A 16,904-nucleotide genomic window follows, 5' to 3' on the forward strand; every position below is an offset into this window, starting at 1 on the left:
TTCACTTATTTCAGTCGAGTTCAATTTTTTTTTGTTAATTTATAAATATATTTTTTGAGTGAACCTTATAAATAATATACGGATATATATATATATATATATATGCATAAATGGCATTAATTTTTCGGAGATAACGAGAATCGTTCAGTAGGAGAGTACAACCAGGACAATAATTGCAGAAAATACTTCAGTACATAAAGCTTATGTGAACTTGTACCGTATTCCAATACGTTTTAAACGGGTGTGATTGTAAAAACGTGCGAGTGAAGTGAAAAGTTTGAGTTCAAAATTAATTCTAACATTTTTAGCAATTCACCCCGGAAAAAATCAAAAAAAAAATCGAAAATTGTGAAGAATTTGAACTAATATCCAATATAATATAGGTAAATTATGGGATATTTGAAGACGTTGCCTGAGGCCCTTCCTTTGTGTAAATAATTTCTTACATCAGTATTATTATTATTATGTTAAGGGAAAGTCGCACCGCGTCCTTGAAAAACTATTATGCCCCTTTTACTGGTTATAGTGTACCTATTGGTCATAGTATCTCGATCAGGTCTGTAACCGTTAGGAACTTTATTGTGTTCCCTACTTCCACATCAGCTTTGCATCTTTGTTTTTTTTTTTGTTTTTTGTGCGTACACGGAGGTGGAAAATCTTAGGAAGACACGTCTGCCGCAGCTCCGCCGCCCGAACGGCGGAACTACAACGGACGCGTGTGAGGTTCATACCCACTAAAAACCACCCCCGGTCTCTCCAGCCCCAGCCCCGCGGGACCACCATTGAGATATTACTTCGCGGGGTAGGTTTGCTCTTAGGCACTCATCCTTCTCCTATTTGCAGCTTTCCTCCGTCTTTGTTCCTTCAGCAACTCCTCCTGCATTTGGATGATTGCGGAGCCAGCCAAAAGCCACTTCTCCTCGGACTCCAGCATCTCAGTAACCAAGCTCTCCGGGGTCCCGCTCCTGCCCAGCACCTGGTTTAAGCTCCTTCTCTCCATCGCAAATCGTGGGCAGTGAAACATCACATGCTTTGGATCCTCCGGTATGCCATCGCATCTGGGACAGTTCGGAGAATCATCCAACCCAAAGCGGTGCAGATACTGCCTGTAGCAACCACCGTGTCCCGTGAGGAACTGGGTAATGTGGTAGTTGGCTTCCCCATGTTTTCGCTCAAGCCACACCCTAATGTTGGGAATGAGCCTGTGCGTCCACCGACCTTTCGTAGAGTCGTCCCATCTGCGTTGCCAGAGATCAAGCGACTCTGACCTTGCCGCATTTCTACGCTGTGCATGCCCCTCCATATGTTTTGCATTGTACAGGACACTCATTTCTTTGGCCAGAATGTCAACCGGGATCATGCCTGCCACCACCAATACTGCCTCATCTGATGTGGTTCTAAAAACACTGCAAACCCTCAAAGCCATCCGCCGGTAAACCGAGTTCATCTGTTTCCGTCTCTGAGAGTTTGCAAGCGTCTCTGCCCACACAGGCGACGAGTAGAGCAGGATGGAGCGCACCATTCCGGCTAGCACCAACCTCCGGCAATGCTTCGGTCCACCAATATTTGGCAACATTTTTGCAAGTGCCGTAGTGGCACTGGCTGCCTTTTGTCATGCATACTCTAGGTGTTCCCTAAAACTCAATTTGGTGTCAATTATTACTCCCAGGTATTTGATACGACCGTATGTCCACCGACCTCCACTTTTACAGTGTTATTTTTCCTGCGTTTCGTTATTAAGACCGCTTCCGTTTTCGCGTCCGCCAAGGTCAGCCCGGCCTTTTCTAGCCAGGACTTTGCCGCTCTCACTGTTTCCGTTGCGTAAACCTCCACATCTTCTCGGTGTTTTGCTGCAACAACCACAGCTAAGTCATCAGCAAAGCCGACAATCGTAGTCCCCTCTGGGACGGGAAGAGCAAGCACCCCATTACACATGATATTCCACAAGAGGGGACCAAGTACCGATCCCTGTGGTACCCCGGCTGTGACAATGTACTCTTTGGGGCCCTCATCCGTCCCGTACCAGAGAGTCCTCTCTGAGAGGTAGTTTTCCACCAAATTCGCTAAGTATCCGGGGACACCTATGTCAGCCAACGCCCCTTTAATTCTATTCCAGTTGACCGAGTTGAATGCGTTTTTGACATCCAACGCCACCACGGCACAGCAGCCGCCAGAAATCAGTGCACCTTTTGCCAGGTTTACCAGCATGCCAATTGCGTCCACCGTAGAGTGGGCGCGTTGGAAACCAAACTGGTGTTCTGACAAACCATTGCTGGCTTCGACGATGGGCAGGAGTCTGTTGCAGATGATCTTCCCCATTGTATCCAACAGGCAGATAGGACGCTGGGTTTCCAGGTGGCTTGCCAGGCTTCGGAAGCAACACCAACTTTTGCTTTTTCCACTGGGCAGGGAATATTCCTTCTTTTAAGCACGCCTCGAAGGTGTTGGCGAAAAGGTCGGACCTAGTCTCCACTGCCAGTTTCAAAACTCGGTTGGGGATGCCATCCAAACCTGGAGCCTTGTTGTCACCGAACCTACCACATATTTCCCACAGCTCCTCCACAGTTACAGGCGGTATTATGCCGTCATTTAGCTGGACAAAAATTTGCCTTCCACTATTTTCGTGGTGAGGGAACAGAGTGGTAACAATCTGTTTCAGGAGGCGCGGACAGGTCACGTGGGGTGATTTCCGCAGCCTTTTCATCACCACTCTGTAAGCCTCGCCCCAAGGGTTTATGTCGGCATGGTCGCACAGCAGTTTGAAGCAGTTCTTTTTGCTCCTCCGAATGGCGTCCTTTAGGCGGCCACGCAATTGCTTGTGTGCCTCCTCTCGACCGTCGCCACCGGGTTTTCCCCTGAGCCTCTGGCAAAGCCTCCTTGCCCGAAAACATGCGGCTCACAAACTTGCGATTTCGTTGTTCCACCAGTAGTTAGATTGCCTACTGGGGAGCAACCGCCTTCTGGGCATAGTAGCATCGCATGCTTCCGTCACCCAACGAGTGATCTGGGTGGCTTTCTCTCCAGCCGTACCATTCAGGGATATGTCGGATTTGAGCACCGCGGAAAACGTGTCCCCCTCGAAAGCTTTCACTGTCCAGCCAAGCATACCACCCGGCATTCTGTGCTTCTGCTGCCCGCAATGTGCCGATGGTCCACACCCTCCTTTCCTTTGCACAGTAGACAATTTGGGTCAGCTCCGCAGTCCTTGCTAATATGGCCTTCCACTCCGCATCTCCTGCATTGCTTTCACCTGTCATTTGGGTTAATGCATGCCTTCGCAATGTGACCAAAGCCAAGGCATCTAAAGCACCGTTTTAACGCCACCTGTTCCCTAAGGCGACACATAACCCAGCCTATTCTCACTCTCCCTGCTTCTAACAGTTTGAGTGCGTTCTTCACTGGTAGGCTGATGATGGCGGTTTGTGTTCCCCCATAGGCTTTCCTTAGCGTTTTCACCACTGACTCTTGTAGTCCGGCAAGATCGAACTGCTTCTCCAACGCTTCGCAAACCTCCTCCTTCGTCGTGATTTCATCTATATCTTTGCAGATTATAGTAATCTCCGGCCTGCTAGCTCTTATGTCGGCTTCCTGCCCTAAAGTCTTCCCGATTTGGCTTAAGAATTTGTCCGCGGTTACATCCTTGGATTTCTTAAGTTCCAACATAAGATCTCCCATCTGGGACCGTCTTATGCGGCTGACGTTGTCTCCCAAACTGGTGAGTTCGGGGTCTGCCTCCACTTTCCTGAGAATGTCGGCGTATGACCCTTCGCCCCGTTTGGAAATGAAAAGCACCTCGGGGCTAATCTTCCTCCGATAATTTCTTTTCCGCGGTTCTACCTTCCTCCAGGCTTCCGCATCCGCCTTTGAAGGTTCGATCCCTTTTCTCGAGGTAGCCACTGCAGTATTTTCACTGGCAGCTTCAGACGTACTTTTCATGAACTCCGCCTTTTTGGGAGTTGAGTCCTTTTTTCTTTTCGGGGTTTGCTGGCCTGTTGAGTCATTCAGCTTCTCGCGCAGCCTCTTCTCCGGTTTCTCCTCTTTTGTGTTTTGAACCGGCGTTACTTGAGTTGCCTGGTTCACTTTCCCAATCGGCGAGTTCCCTACTCGTTCATCCTGGGCCTTGCCGTACGTCAAACGGATGCCTCTTATCATGGCCCTTATATTTTGGTGAATGTTCCTGCACTCCTTTTTTAAACTCACACAGCTCCATGATCTGCACCGTAACTTCATTCTTCTTCTGCTCCTCCATGTTTGGTTTTATTTCTGGGTATCCTTCCCATAGCCAATTTTTATCCACGGGTGGGCGTTTACTTCCCACCTATCCGGCCTGCTCATAAACATGCCCATACACGCACATCTCCGGATGCGTGCATGTGCATGGCCATGACACATTCGCCGAGCATTCCCTTATCCGCACGAAGGGACGCGCCTGATGGGAGATTTGGCAACTCCACACAGGATCAGCTTTGCATCTGGTATTAAGCGTTCTCATAGATGCACTAGCCTGTCATACGGAAGGTCGCGGTTCAAATCTCACTGGTGGCAGTGGAATTTGCATCGTGATTTGACGTCGGATACCAGTCGACTCAGCTGTGAATGAGTACCTGAGTCAAATCAGGGTAATAATCTCGGGCGAGCGCAATGCTGACCACATTGCCTCCTAGTGTACCGTTACGGTCTTGAATGAAGTGCTCTAACACACTTCAAGGCCCTGATCCAATATGGATTGTTGCGCCAACGATTATTATTATTATAGATGCCTCGACCTACTTTGCACAAGTGCCGGACACTGTCCCAGGACATGTATAGAGGTTTCGTCATCCTCCTCACAAAACCTCCAGGTAGTGTCCGTAGATATCCCTAGCTTCCCTAGGTGATAATTTAGCCGACAATGACCAGTGAGAATTCCCACCATGATTCGGAGGTTCTTTTTGGTGAGGTTTAAGCAATCCTTTGTGCGTATGGGTTCGTATCCCCCAATAAGCACCCTGGACTGCTCCATCCCTGGTAGGCCTGCCCAGTATAGTTCCCTCAACCGATCCTCTGAATTTCTCAGATTCATAGCCATGAAACCGTTTCCGATTCCACAGAAGGGTTCTGGCCCGTGTAAAGGCGTCCCTGCTCTCTTCTTGGCTAGTTCGTCCGGTGCTCCCTTGCTGAGTTCGGTTCTTTCTGCCCAGACTACCGCTCCATAGGTTATCATTGGCCTTACTATTGCAATATATATCCAAAGTAGTATCTTCGGGCTGTAACCCTATTTTTTTCCTACTATGGATCTGCAAGTCATCAGAGCCCTCGTAGCTTTCCGACATGTGTCTTCCAGAGTAATTTTTCGTCTAGCGTAATTCCTAAATATTTGACCTCTGTTTCTCGTGTCGCCTCTCTATCATGTAATGTTATGGCTCTCAGGTGATCAAGCTTACGCCTCATAGTGAATGGTACTATGGTGAATTTGGCTGGGTTGATCCGGAGTCCCATCTTCCTGCACCAGGCACTAGTAACCCTTAGTCCAGTTTGGATTCTATCACATAGGGTATCTTCATATTTGCCCCTACAGATTAAAACAATGTCGTCTCCGTAACCCTGGACTTGTATTCCAGTAACACGTCCACGTAGTGAATTCATCCACTACCATACTCCACATGAGCGGCGATAGTACTCCACCCTATGGACAGCCTTAAGTGGTGCTCATGACAATAGAATTTGTACCTGTCGGTACTTCTATTTGCCTGCTTTCTAGCATTTTGCCCATCCAGAATGCCAGGGTGTTTCCCACTTCTTTGCGGCTCAGGACATCTTGTATTTCTGTCAAATGCTCCTTTGATATCCAAAAACGCGCACAGTGCAATTTCTTTTGTTTCTATGGCATCCCGTCAGTTGACCGTCCTGCCCGGCAAGCGAGCTTACAGTGATGTAGGGGATTACGCTTGAGAAGGTTATTTCTAATATAGTTGTCTATGACCTTCTCCACCGTTTTGAGTACGAACGATGTTAGGCAAATTGATCTGAAAGATTTAGGGTGAAAAGGATCCTTTTTACCCGCTTTCGGAATAAAGACCACTTTTGCCCGTCTCCATGCCCTTAGTATGTATCCCAGTGTTATGCTCCCCCTTACCACGTAGGATTCCCGATTCGTTCTCCAGTGATTTCTTATTATTCTTTCTATTTCGGAGTTACCCTCAATGTCGAATCTGGTTATCCTGTGATCAGACATAAAGGGTTCATCCGACACCCTCCAATTCCTGACCATTCCGTTCATTAGGGTGTTTACTAGAGTTATATCTAGTACCTTCTGTCTGGTGCTGGTGACAAATGTTGGAGTGTTCCCTACGTTGTATATTTCTAACTTATTACTAAGAATAAATTCAAGAAGGCACTCACCTCTACGATTGGTGTCGCTGCTTCCCCAGACTGGTGGGCGTTGGCATCGCACCCGAGGAGAAATGGTAACGCCCTCTTCTCGGAATACTTCGTCAGTTTTGCGACTTGTTCCGGTGGTGCCCGGATTTCGTCTCCTGGGAAGTATCCCCATGCCACAACTGCCTCTCGAGTTCTCATCCCGGCTTCCAATGAGACTTGGATAGCCACAAGGTCCCCGGTTAAGAACTCTGAAAGCTCTTGGTTTTTCACAAGAGGAGTCCCAAATTACCTGCATGCTTCCTCCTTGCAGGACGCGAATCTGCCCCCGGTACAGCCAGGGCTCGTGAGCCAGCACTATTCCAATGTTCTCCTTGGAACTTGCCCTTGCAATCACCGCAGATGCAGCTTTCGCATGGTGGAGGTTTATGTGGGCTATCTTAGTGCTGGCCATTGGCTCCATTATTGTTTGGAGCTCTTCTCCACTGTCGGAGTGTCGCCCTCCTCCTCCGACATGGCGCTATCCTGCGCATTGCTGTCCACCCTGAGCCCTAGGAGTCCTAGGTCTAGGTCGTCCAGATTCTGCTCTTCACTGGACAGCAGGTCTATTTCCCTGATAGATCCAGTCCTTTCCGCCTCTATGGCTTTCGAGACTTCTTCAGGGACCTCGGTATGTTTTTCGCCCGGTGTCTCCTCCCAGGTATCTTTCCTCGGATTTTCCCTGTGCACATGCACGGGTATGTTGCCAAATCGGTAGTTGATATGGCAACTCCGACGTTTAATTGCCTCCAGGGAACGGTCATCTACCCCGATCGTGAGGAGTTTAACCTTGCCCTCCGCCTTGCTTCTGAAGCTTCTCCATAGTCGGGTATGGAGGTCTTCATTCTGAGCAATTAGGAGGCCCATAAGGTCCTCCGTTTCTATTGCCGCGGCTTTTCCTGCTCCTCACAAGTGAGTATTTGCTCGGGAAACATTTTTGGCAGTATGGCCATTAACGCCAAAGTTATAGCAGTCCAAAAGTTGCAATTTCGCACGAATTAACTGCTTCCAAAGCCATGCAAATTAGATGCTGCCGTCATAATTAACAGGAATAATTGGCATTCGCGTGAAATATTAAAGTCGCATTTATGAAAAATCTACTTATCCGCAGTCCTTTTTATGGTTTTGTGTAAAACACTTATGTAAAATCTAATCTTCGAGAGATGTCCCATTCCGGTATCTGCTCAAATAAATGTACTAAAGGCACATTATCAACTTTTAGAAATTGACTAGAAAACTCCCCTTTCGTTTTTTTTTGGGTAGGGTAGGTGAATGCATTTACACACTCCCGATTCGGTACGTCATCGGACTACCAACTAAACACCTCCCCATCGTCAGAGAGCTAGCCTGGAACCATTTGTCACATTACTTCGGGCTAGCCCCCGAACTCTCCCGCCTTGCGGAGCCTTCAAATCAGGGAATTCCTTTCACCAACGGGAGGGGAGAGGAGGAAGGGAACTGTCAGTTGAAGGAACCCCCTGCCATCCGGCTCCTCCACCGGCCTGTCCATCTTCTTAGCAACGAGAAGGGCCCGAACGTAATGGGCAACACGGTTCCACCTGTCAGCAGTCCTCAGCATCTCTTCGACAATGTTGTCTGGAGAGAGATCCCCTGTGTTTAAATAGAACTGCTGACGAACCCCATCCCACCTTCCACAAGAAAAAAAAGTGTGGTGGGCGTCGCCCACAACTCCATTGCAAATCACACAATCCGGAGAACGCGCCTTTCCAATCTTGTGTAGGTAAGACTGAAAACTTCCATGCCCACTTAAAAGTTGGGTAAGGAAATAGTCAGTCTCACCATGCTTCCGATTCAGCCACGCACCTAAGTTGCCGATGAGCCGCGCAGTCCATCTGCCTCTAGTTTCATTTTGCCACGAGAGCTGCCACTCGAGTTCTCCCCTTTAGTTCATCCTAGGTGTACTAAATTTTGTGCCGACATAGAGGACAGCCTCGTGCATAGACATGCTATGTTTCATGAAAATCCAATTATTAGTGTCAAAGTTATTGCGGTTCAAACTTATCAATATTAAAATTCCATTCCAGAAGAATCTAATTCTCCCCAGCCCTTTTTAAGGTTTTGTGTAAACACAAGGGGGTCATTCTCAGAAACTACCCAACCGAAAAATCTGAAAAAAATCAGGAGGCTGCCACTATATGGTGCCTGGGCTCCGAAACACCTTCCATACTAATATCTGTACAAATAAAGTTAATAATAGTATATTACTATAATTTTTAGTAATTGGCTTCAAAACCCCCCTTAAGTTCATGCTAGCACCACAATATATCGCAAACAATATAGGGTATAATATAGAGCATGATCTCACCAAGTTTGGTGGAAATCACACCATTACTAACAAAGTTATAATACGTCAAAGTTGTTGCTTCTTTGAAAATTGAAGACTATGAATTTCAATATTACCCGAAAGTGGATACTCTCACATAATATATGGATATATTACGTGCTACGTACTCAGAAATACACAAAACCTTTCGTACCTGAAGGGTCCAGCTTCCGGTTTCCCGACTTGTTTATATTTGATGTAGGTTACATTTTTGGCATTTGCTAATAATATTAAACTTAGGGTGTGAAGCATATGAGGTTGGCTATTTATATAGGGTTTTCCATCAAATGATTTATTTAAATCGCTTTTTAAAAAATAGAGGGAAATGGAATTTTTAGCTATTTGACACGGAGCTGTCCTGTACTCGTCGTTCCTCACGTCTTTTTCTTTTTCTTCAGCCTTTGTCCCGTTCACAAGCGTGATCGGCTCGCCGTGATCGGTTTCGTCATTTTATTTTATCAAATGCCTGATCAGAATGTAATCGTGTGGCCTTTAAATCCCCATCCAGCGTATCAAGCCACCGTTGTTTCGGCCGGCTTTTTGGTTGCTTCTCGTTAGCGTGAATTACGTGACCACACTATCGAAAACGCCTCTCTCGCAGGTTTTCCACGATCGGTGCAAACCCATATCGATCGCGGATATTCTCATTTCAGACGGAATCCAAACATGCCACGCCACCAGTGTAATCCAACATCTTCGTCCCCGTTATCGCAAGACGCCGTTCATTGTCTTTTATAGTCGGCCAACACTCAGAACTATAGAGAGCGGTAGACGGAAGACATTGCAGTAAATTTTAGATTTGGAACGTGCGCTGATACGTCGATCACAAAGAACACCAGTTGTGGAATGCCACCTCATTTATGCGTTAATGCATGAAGCAATTTCATTACGCAGTTCTCCATTAGCTGATAGCATTGACTCAAGATATTTAAATCGCTGAGTTCAGGCAATGGCAATAACCTGCCTCTCGAGATATTTAAATCGCTCAGTTCTGGGATTGCAGTAACCTGCAATTAAGATTTAAGTATTTATTTAAAGGATAAGCTGGACTATATGCAGGAGTTTTTTAACCTTAAACAAATCTCAGATCCCTGCATGATTGATGACATTTTATATTTCTTTAAAGAGGAGGAGGAGATTATAACACATATGGGTTTTCTTACATTTTAGCGGCACAGCATAGCCTTCCCTTCCTTGCCCTTCTCTGTATCCACCTATCCGTACAATTCGGTACTCCAACGGTTCGGTGTGGTTAATAGAGTCGCGAAGAAGTATCGTCCCACACCGCGTCAGCTACCTTTTGACTACCATGCAACCCGGGTTCCTGGTTTTGGGCTGAAACCCGTTTTGGCGTTTTTTGGCCTGACATTAGCTTTGATCAACATTTCATAAAAATTGAACTTTGCATTCTGCATTCTGTAGTTAAGCCATTGTTTATATCTGCAAGGTGATAAGATTATTTCCTATCTTTTTCAAATACATTTGTACATTTCGAAAAAAATCTGATCGTACCTCGGTTGTAAATACGTGCAAAAGCGGTTACACATGATTCGTCATCGGTACCGATTATACTTCGCCCAGGTTTTCAGTGCAGGATGTCTTATGCTGGTGAAAAACTTAAATTGATAAGACTGACTAGGCTGACCCTGACCAATGTGCGAGACCAGATAAAAGCAGCAGGATCACTCTCAAGACCATTCGACATCAACAACGGTCTACGACAAGGGGATGCCCTATCATGCGCCCTCTTTAACCTGGCCCTCGAGAAAGTGATCCGTGATGCTGAGGTAAATGCAAGAGGTACGATCCTCTTTAAGTCCACCCAACTACTGGCCTATGCTGACGATATCGACATCATGGGAAGAACCACCCGAGACGTACAAATTGCCTTCATCCAGATCGAGCAAGCGGTGCGAGATCTTGGGTTGCACATCAATGAAGGCAAAACAAAGTATATGGTGGCAACGTCAGCATCGAAAACCAACCAACCAATAACATGAAACCGCACTGGTCAAACAGGAAGAATAAGGATAGAAGAATACAACTTTGAGACCGTTGATAATTTCTCCTATCTAGGGTCGAAAATCATAACCGATAACAGTTACGATGAGGAAATCCGCGCACGGTTGTTGTCAGCCAACAGAGCCTATTTCAGCTTACAAAAACTGTTCCGCTCGAAACGTCTCACCATAGGGTCAAAGCTCTTACTGTACAAGACAATGATCTTGCCAGTCCTCATGTATTCCTCGGAGACTTGGGTTCTTAACAAGAAGAATTGCGAACTCTTGGCCACATTCGAGAGAAGAATCCTCCGAAGAATTTTTGGCCCCCTACATGAGGATGGACGATTCCGTAGCCTAGATAACGACGAAATCTATGAGCGATGCCGTGACCGTCCGGTTGTGGATAAAATCCGGCTCAATAGGTTACGGTGGACGGGTCACTTAATCCGTATGGATGAGGATGATCCCACCCGGAAAGTCTATAAGTGCAATATCTATGGTAGAAAAAGCAGACGAGGCAGACCCTGCCTAAGATGGAGCGATGGCGTAGGTCAGGACGCCAGACGGCTTTTAGGGATATCGAATTGGTGGACCTCGGCGCAAAACCGGGATGTCTGGAGTTCCTTATTAAGGCAGGCCTAGACCGGATACCGGTTGTTGCGCCGTTAATGATGGTGATAAAAAACTTAAGGGGGTCATCCCGTGTGTCGGATCGGAGTAATCGAATTTTTTTTGGCATCAATTGTATCTAGATATGACTTCGCTAAGATGGCAAGAATTGAAGCCAAGGCCGTACATGTGTTTCTTCAAGCAACCTAAGGTTTATGGACTAGGTATAGCAGATTAATGGTCAGTTAAGGTTTTATGGCTAAAAATCGCATTCTACTTTTTAAATGCGTTTTTCTCGAAACTGCATGTTGAAAATCGCCTGCCACCATAGCGCAAAATCCATCCAACCAAATTCATTGAAATTTTCAGGACTTATTCAGAACATATTTCTACGGTCCGCGAACTAGGATAATTGCGATTCATTCAGTAGTTTTTTTTTTTTTATTCATTGACGAAGCCGTAAAGTAACACCAAAATTTAAAAAAAAAGTTTTTAAGGCACCAAAAATTTAGTTTTTAATATTTTTTAATAATCCTAGTTTGTGGACTGCAGTTAAGTCTGTACATTAAAATGCCTTTGAGTTTTTTTTCTTTAAGTTGATCGCAGCGTCATCTAGCGTGGAAGCAGAAAAACAGCTTTTTTTGGAGATGGGTGTATAAATTGCTCTGTATTTCAATAACGAACTTTGCGATCGGGCTGAAAAAATTATTATGCTCAAGATATTAATAAATCCATGGTGAAAAAATCGTATTTGTATCTTTCTCCGGTTCTTCACAAAAAATTTCTAAAAAAAGCCTAAAAAAAGCCAAAAAAAGGCCTTTACACGGGATGACCCCCTTAATTATTATCTGGGGTTCAGCTTCGAAACGAGGACCGTCGAAACGTTCGCGTCAAAATTTTACGCAGCAACTACAATATTTAGTAACTAACTGCACGTTGTAGCATATAGATGGGAATATCTTTTCCAAGGCCGACCGATTGCCAAATTTCACGGAGTACACCATACGAAGCGGACGAACAACTGCTTGCAGTTGACGAGGATTCAAGTATAATAGAGCGTTTGAATATTAGATTTAATTTGAAAAACCAAATAAATCGAAATATTTTAATTTCAGCCAAGGTATCTCGTATTGCGTATGACATTATCGTGGCTTTATATTATCTATTTTATATACTTACATTTGTTTTGGTGCGATAAGTAAAAAAGCGATCTATTTTTTTCAGCACCCTGTAAGTGGATTAAGTGGACTGAAATGAAAAGCCAATCTTTAATAATGGAATATTCGGGACAACTACTGAGTCTACTATTGGTTGTAGTAGCAGAAACTGTTACCTCAGGTGAGACACACACGACTTCACTTCATATAGAGAATGAATACTAAATAAGTCGGTAGACATGACGGCCTATAAATAAACATGCTATTGTTGGTATCTTTTAACTGAAATGGTTGATGATTATCTATAATTCTTAGTATTATTATTGACCCTTGTGTTACCACCTAGAACCCATAGACGTACAATTTCTTAAATTCCTCTCGTTCTTGAAAGAAACCTTTCCTTTTGCTTACCTCTTCAATTCATATGCGCATCAAGCCACCGTTGTTTCGGCCGGCCTTTTGGTCGTTTCCTATCGACTTCGATGTTCAGGCCAATCTTGGCAAGTGAATTACGTCACCATACCATTGAAGGTGTCTCTCTCGAAATTTTTCCACGATCGGTGCAACCCCGTATCGATCGCGGATATCCTCATTTCGGAAGTGATCAAAGCGTGTTACGCCACTAGCCCGACGCAACATCTCCGTCTCCATTACCACCAAGCGTTGTTCATTGTTTCTTATAGTCGCCCAACACTCAGAACCATAAAGGATAGACGTTCATTAATACGTTGATGAAAAAAAACACCAGTTGTTTAACGCCATTTCATCCAGATTGCAAGCAACCTTATAACACCATTGGCAGTCAGTTCTGCGCAGGTCATTGCCAATTACAGTGATTGTGCCCGTTTCATGGAGATGGGTCGACAAAAATTCAGTTTTATACAAATTCAATCTGATACCGTGTTGAATGAAGCGATCATCCCAATTTTGGTCAAGTTACTCGAGATCATTTTTGCTATCAGACGCTAGGAAAAGATCATCTGGATAAAGTGATGTATAGGGCACTGGACGTTCAATATCTTGTATGACAGTGTTCATAACAAAAGCAAAGATGAGGGATGAAAGGACGCTTCCTTAATGAACACCGACAGAGACACGAAGCGGTTTTGATATAGCCGCAACATTTCGAACTTTACTTTTCTGATCGTGGTGGTGTAATTTAACCCAACACACTTCTGACACTACCTGTTATACCTTCCTGAATAACACGACTGAAGAGTTCACTGAGCCTTAGTGTTGGGTTCTAGCTCTTCGCTTAGCAGAACTCAGAGATTAGGTCCTGTCGCTTTCACCGATTTCAATTCTTTTATTGCTTCCTCGACTTCAGTCGCGCTGACAGTTGGAACTGTTGTGGGCAATGCTTGCAGGTGCGTCCTCCCTGCCGCCACAAAGATAATAGCTAAAATAATCCTGACATGCATCAAAGAAAAAAAACACCAGTTGTTTAACGCCATTTCATCCAGATTGCAAGCAACCTTATAACACCATTGGCAGTCAGTTCTGCGCAGGTCATTGCCAATTACAGTGATTGTGCCCGTTTCATGGAGATGGGTCGACAAAAATTCAGTTTTATACAAATTCAATCTGATCCTCCTGCATTGAACACATTAACCCCCTACGGATCATTTTCAAACAGTGCCCAAAGTTTAGATCTTCGCTGCACCTGCTCTTCATCGATTCGAGAAAGCTTACGATAGCGTGATGTATCTAGAATTCTCTACGTAGGAAAGGCAACTAATAGCTATTGCCACAGTGACATATGATGCTGCAAAATGTCAAGTGCTACCCCGAGGTAAAATCTCAGAGGATTTTAAGGTTCAAAGCGGGGTCCGCCAGGATTGCATCCAGTCACCGATATTATTTATTCTTGTTATCAGTAACGTTCTCTATGCTACCTTATCCGGAAGACGTGGACGAATTCAATGGACGATGACGTCTCTCCTCAAACACATAGACTACGCTAATGACATCTTTTTGCGCTCTCACCGGATCATGGACCTTAGCCAAATAACTCCGAATTTGGAAAGAGAGGCAAATAGATTTGGACTGAAGATACTAAGACTAAACACTAACAAAACTAAGGTTGATAGGTCATCGCACTCTCCCTATCTGCATTAACGGGCAGATCATCGAAAGCATCGATTAATTTGTATATCTAGGGAGCGTGGTTTCTGTCGACCGCGACACCTAACTAGATGTTGCCCGATGCATTAAAAGCGCTAGATTCGCTTTCAGTGCCCTGTCTAAAATCTGGAAATGCAGTTATCTCAAAACTAAGATCAAGTTTGGAATGTTTTGTGCTAGTGTTCTTTCTGTTCTCCTATAAAGGAGTAGCACATGGAAAGTGAACTACTCAAAAGTTCCAAGCTTTCGTCAAAACATGTCTGCGTCATATCATCGGAGTACACTGAGCTGACACCATATCAAACGAAAAATTTGGTCGGCGTACAGGCTTGGAACTCGTATGTGATGTGATAGAAAGACGCTTGTGAACGGGACAAAGGCTGAAGAAAAAGAAAGAAGAAAGACGCAGTGGATAAGTCACACATTAAGGAGGGGCGATGACTGCATTGCGGGCAAAGCCATGCAGTGAAATTCACTCTCCCAAGAAGGGCCGACGAGTGGGTCGCCCCAAACGCAAAACAGGAGAGGATGAGTGCGAGCGTGTCGGGAAATCGTGGAAGTGTATGATGAACAAATTCTTCAGTTGAAGTCTGCCCGAAATATTCTCGCCATCTATTCGTCGCGGCTCGTTGGTCGATTGGCAGAGTACCGTTCTGGTCATTAAGGCAACAGAAGTGTTCGATATCTTGTGTGCGTTCATGTTGGCTTTTGACACCATCCCGAGTGTCCAGTTTATCATAAAGATCCCTGTGATGGACTGCTAGCGAGCGCTTTCTTTACTTTTCGGTTGGCATTCTTGTAAATTTATCAATTGGCCAGCATTTTATCGTCGAGGAACTTCTAGTAGAAACGTTTCTTTTCCCAGACCCTTCATTTGAAAAACGTCATTCCTAACCAGCTTTTGGTACCAGACCAGACCGGGTTTCTTGTAGAGCACAGATTTCTATGCACGTGCAGACACGTATTTGTTTTGCTCGGACTAATTTACGTCCTGACACCGTTCATGCGTCGAGAACCCTTGCCCATTTCTCGAGAGGATCGGGGCCCACCAGGACCGCCCCAGCATTTCTCCGATGCTTATGACTCAACTGGGTTTTAATGACATTGGATGCATTTTCTTGGTTTTAGTTGGTATCACAATAACTTTCATGTCAATATTTTAGCGCCAAAGCATAATTAGTATGCGATTGGCATCTGTTTACATCAGTCAACTTTTTAACTTTTGTCACATTTGTCTGGTGGAGATCAGCTACTTCCACTCGTACGGAAATCCTGGAAATCCGAGACCTTCCCCAGAATGTGGAAAATTCTAAAGAAAGGCACACATGTTGAAGGGTATCTGGGTGTTCCTTGCGATTGGGGAAATATTAGTTCTGGAGTGAATCAAAGAAGATCTCGAAAGATTGTAAGATTGTTTGATAGAGAGCAAATTGATTTCCGCTCCACCGCTTCGCCTGCTCTCTATCGATTTTGAGAAAGCTTGTAGCTGTGTACTTCCAGAGAACCATCCTCCGCCGGAAACCCCATTTCTTTGCAAAGGTTCTCTTGCAGGCATTGAAGGATATACAGGCCTTCTTAACCATCAGTTCGATGTTCTATCTTCAATGTTGCTTGGGATCCAGGATTACACCCAGATACCTTACATTGGAGGAAAAAATCAATCTTTGGTCAATCAGCCGCAGGAGGTAGAATTTAGGTTCCTTTGTCTTGGTGGTGAAAAGAATCAGTTCCGTTTTGGCTGGATTTATGCCGAGTCCGCATCCGTCCACCCCGCTGTTGTCCAATATTCGTAAAATTTCGTCCATCACTATTACCCAGAGCACCGGAGATATGGCGCTATCCTGGGGCGTGCCTCTATTTATAGCTCTGGGCAATTGGTAGCCTCGCAGATCCGACTGGATTATCCTGGTTCTTAGCATGAATATAATCCAATCTTACGTATACGTACCCCTCCAATCCAATACTGGTCAAAGCTTCCTTGATGGCGTTGATATTAACATTGTTGAATGCTCCCTCTATATTCAAAAAGCAGGTAGGGTATACCACTTGGACTGCAACCGTGCCAATCATATCGTGGAAAGCGGTCTCTGTGAATTTGCCTTTGAGGTAGGTGTGCTGGGACTCAGAGAAAGCGATGCTCTCTATAATCGCCCTTAAGTGGATGTCTAGGATGCGTTCTAGGGCCTTCAACACGAAGGAGGTGAGGCTGATTGGTCGAAAGGCCTTCGCGGATTCACGACCGCGCATGCTCGCTTTCAATATGAAACCACT

General features: G+C 45.1%; 1 protein-coding gene across 5 annotated transcripts in view; it reads left to right on the top strand.

Annotated features, from left to right (window-relative positions):
• Nucleotides 1-16,904, top strand: part of LOC119655274 — a 20,106-nt gene continuing 3,202 nt past the window's right edge. The window contains exons 1-3 of one of the 5 annotated variants that reach the window (XM_038061089.1): nt 1-257; nt 309-383; nt 12,577-12,690. In XM_038061089.1, the coding sequence (XP_037917017.1) occupies nt 12,606-12,690 (85 nt within the window). In that variant the 5' untranslated portion in view covers nt 1-257; nt 309-383; nt 12,577-12,605. Of the gene's footprint in view, nt 431-12,265; nt 12,473-12,576; nt 12,691-16,904 lie in introns of those variants that run through there. The other 4 variants (XM_038061087.1, XM_038061088.1, XM_038061086.1 and 1 more) reach the window with 4 other exon arrangements.

Source organism: Hermetia illucens, chromosome 4, assembly GCF_905115235.1.
Source record: "Hermetia illucens chromosome 4, iHerIll2.2.curated.20191125, whole genome shotgun sequence".
NCBI lineage: Eukaryota > Metazoa > Arthropoda > Insecta > Diptera > Stratiomyidae > Hermetia > Hermetia illucens.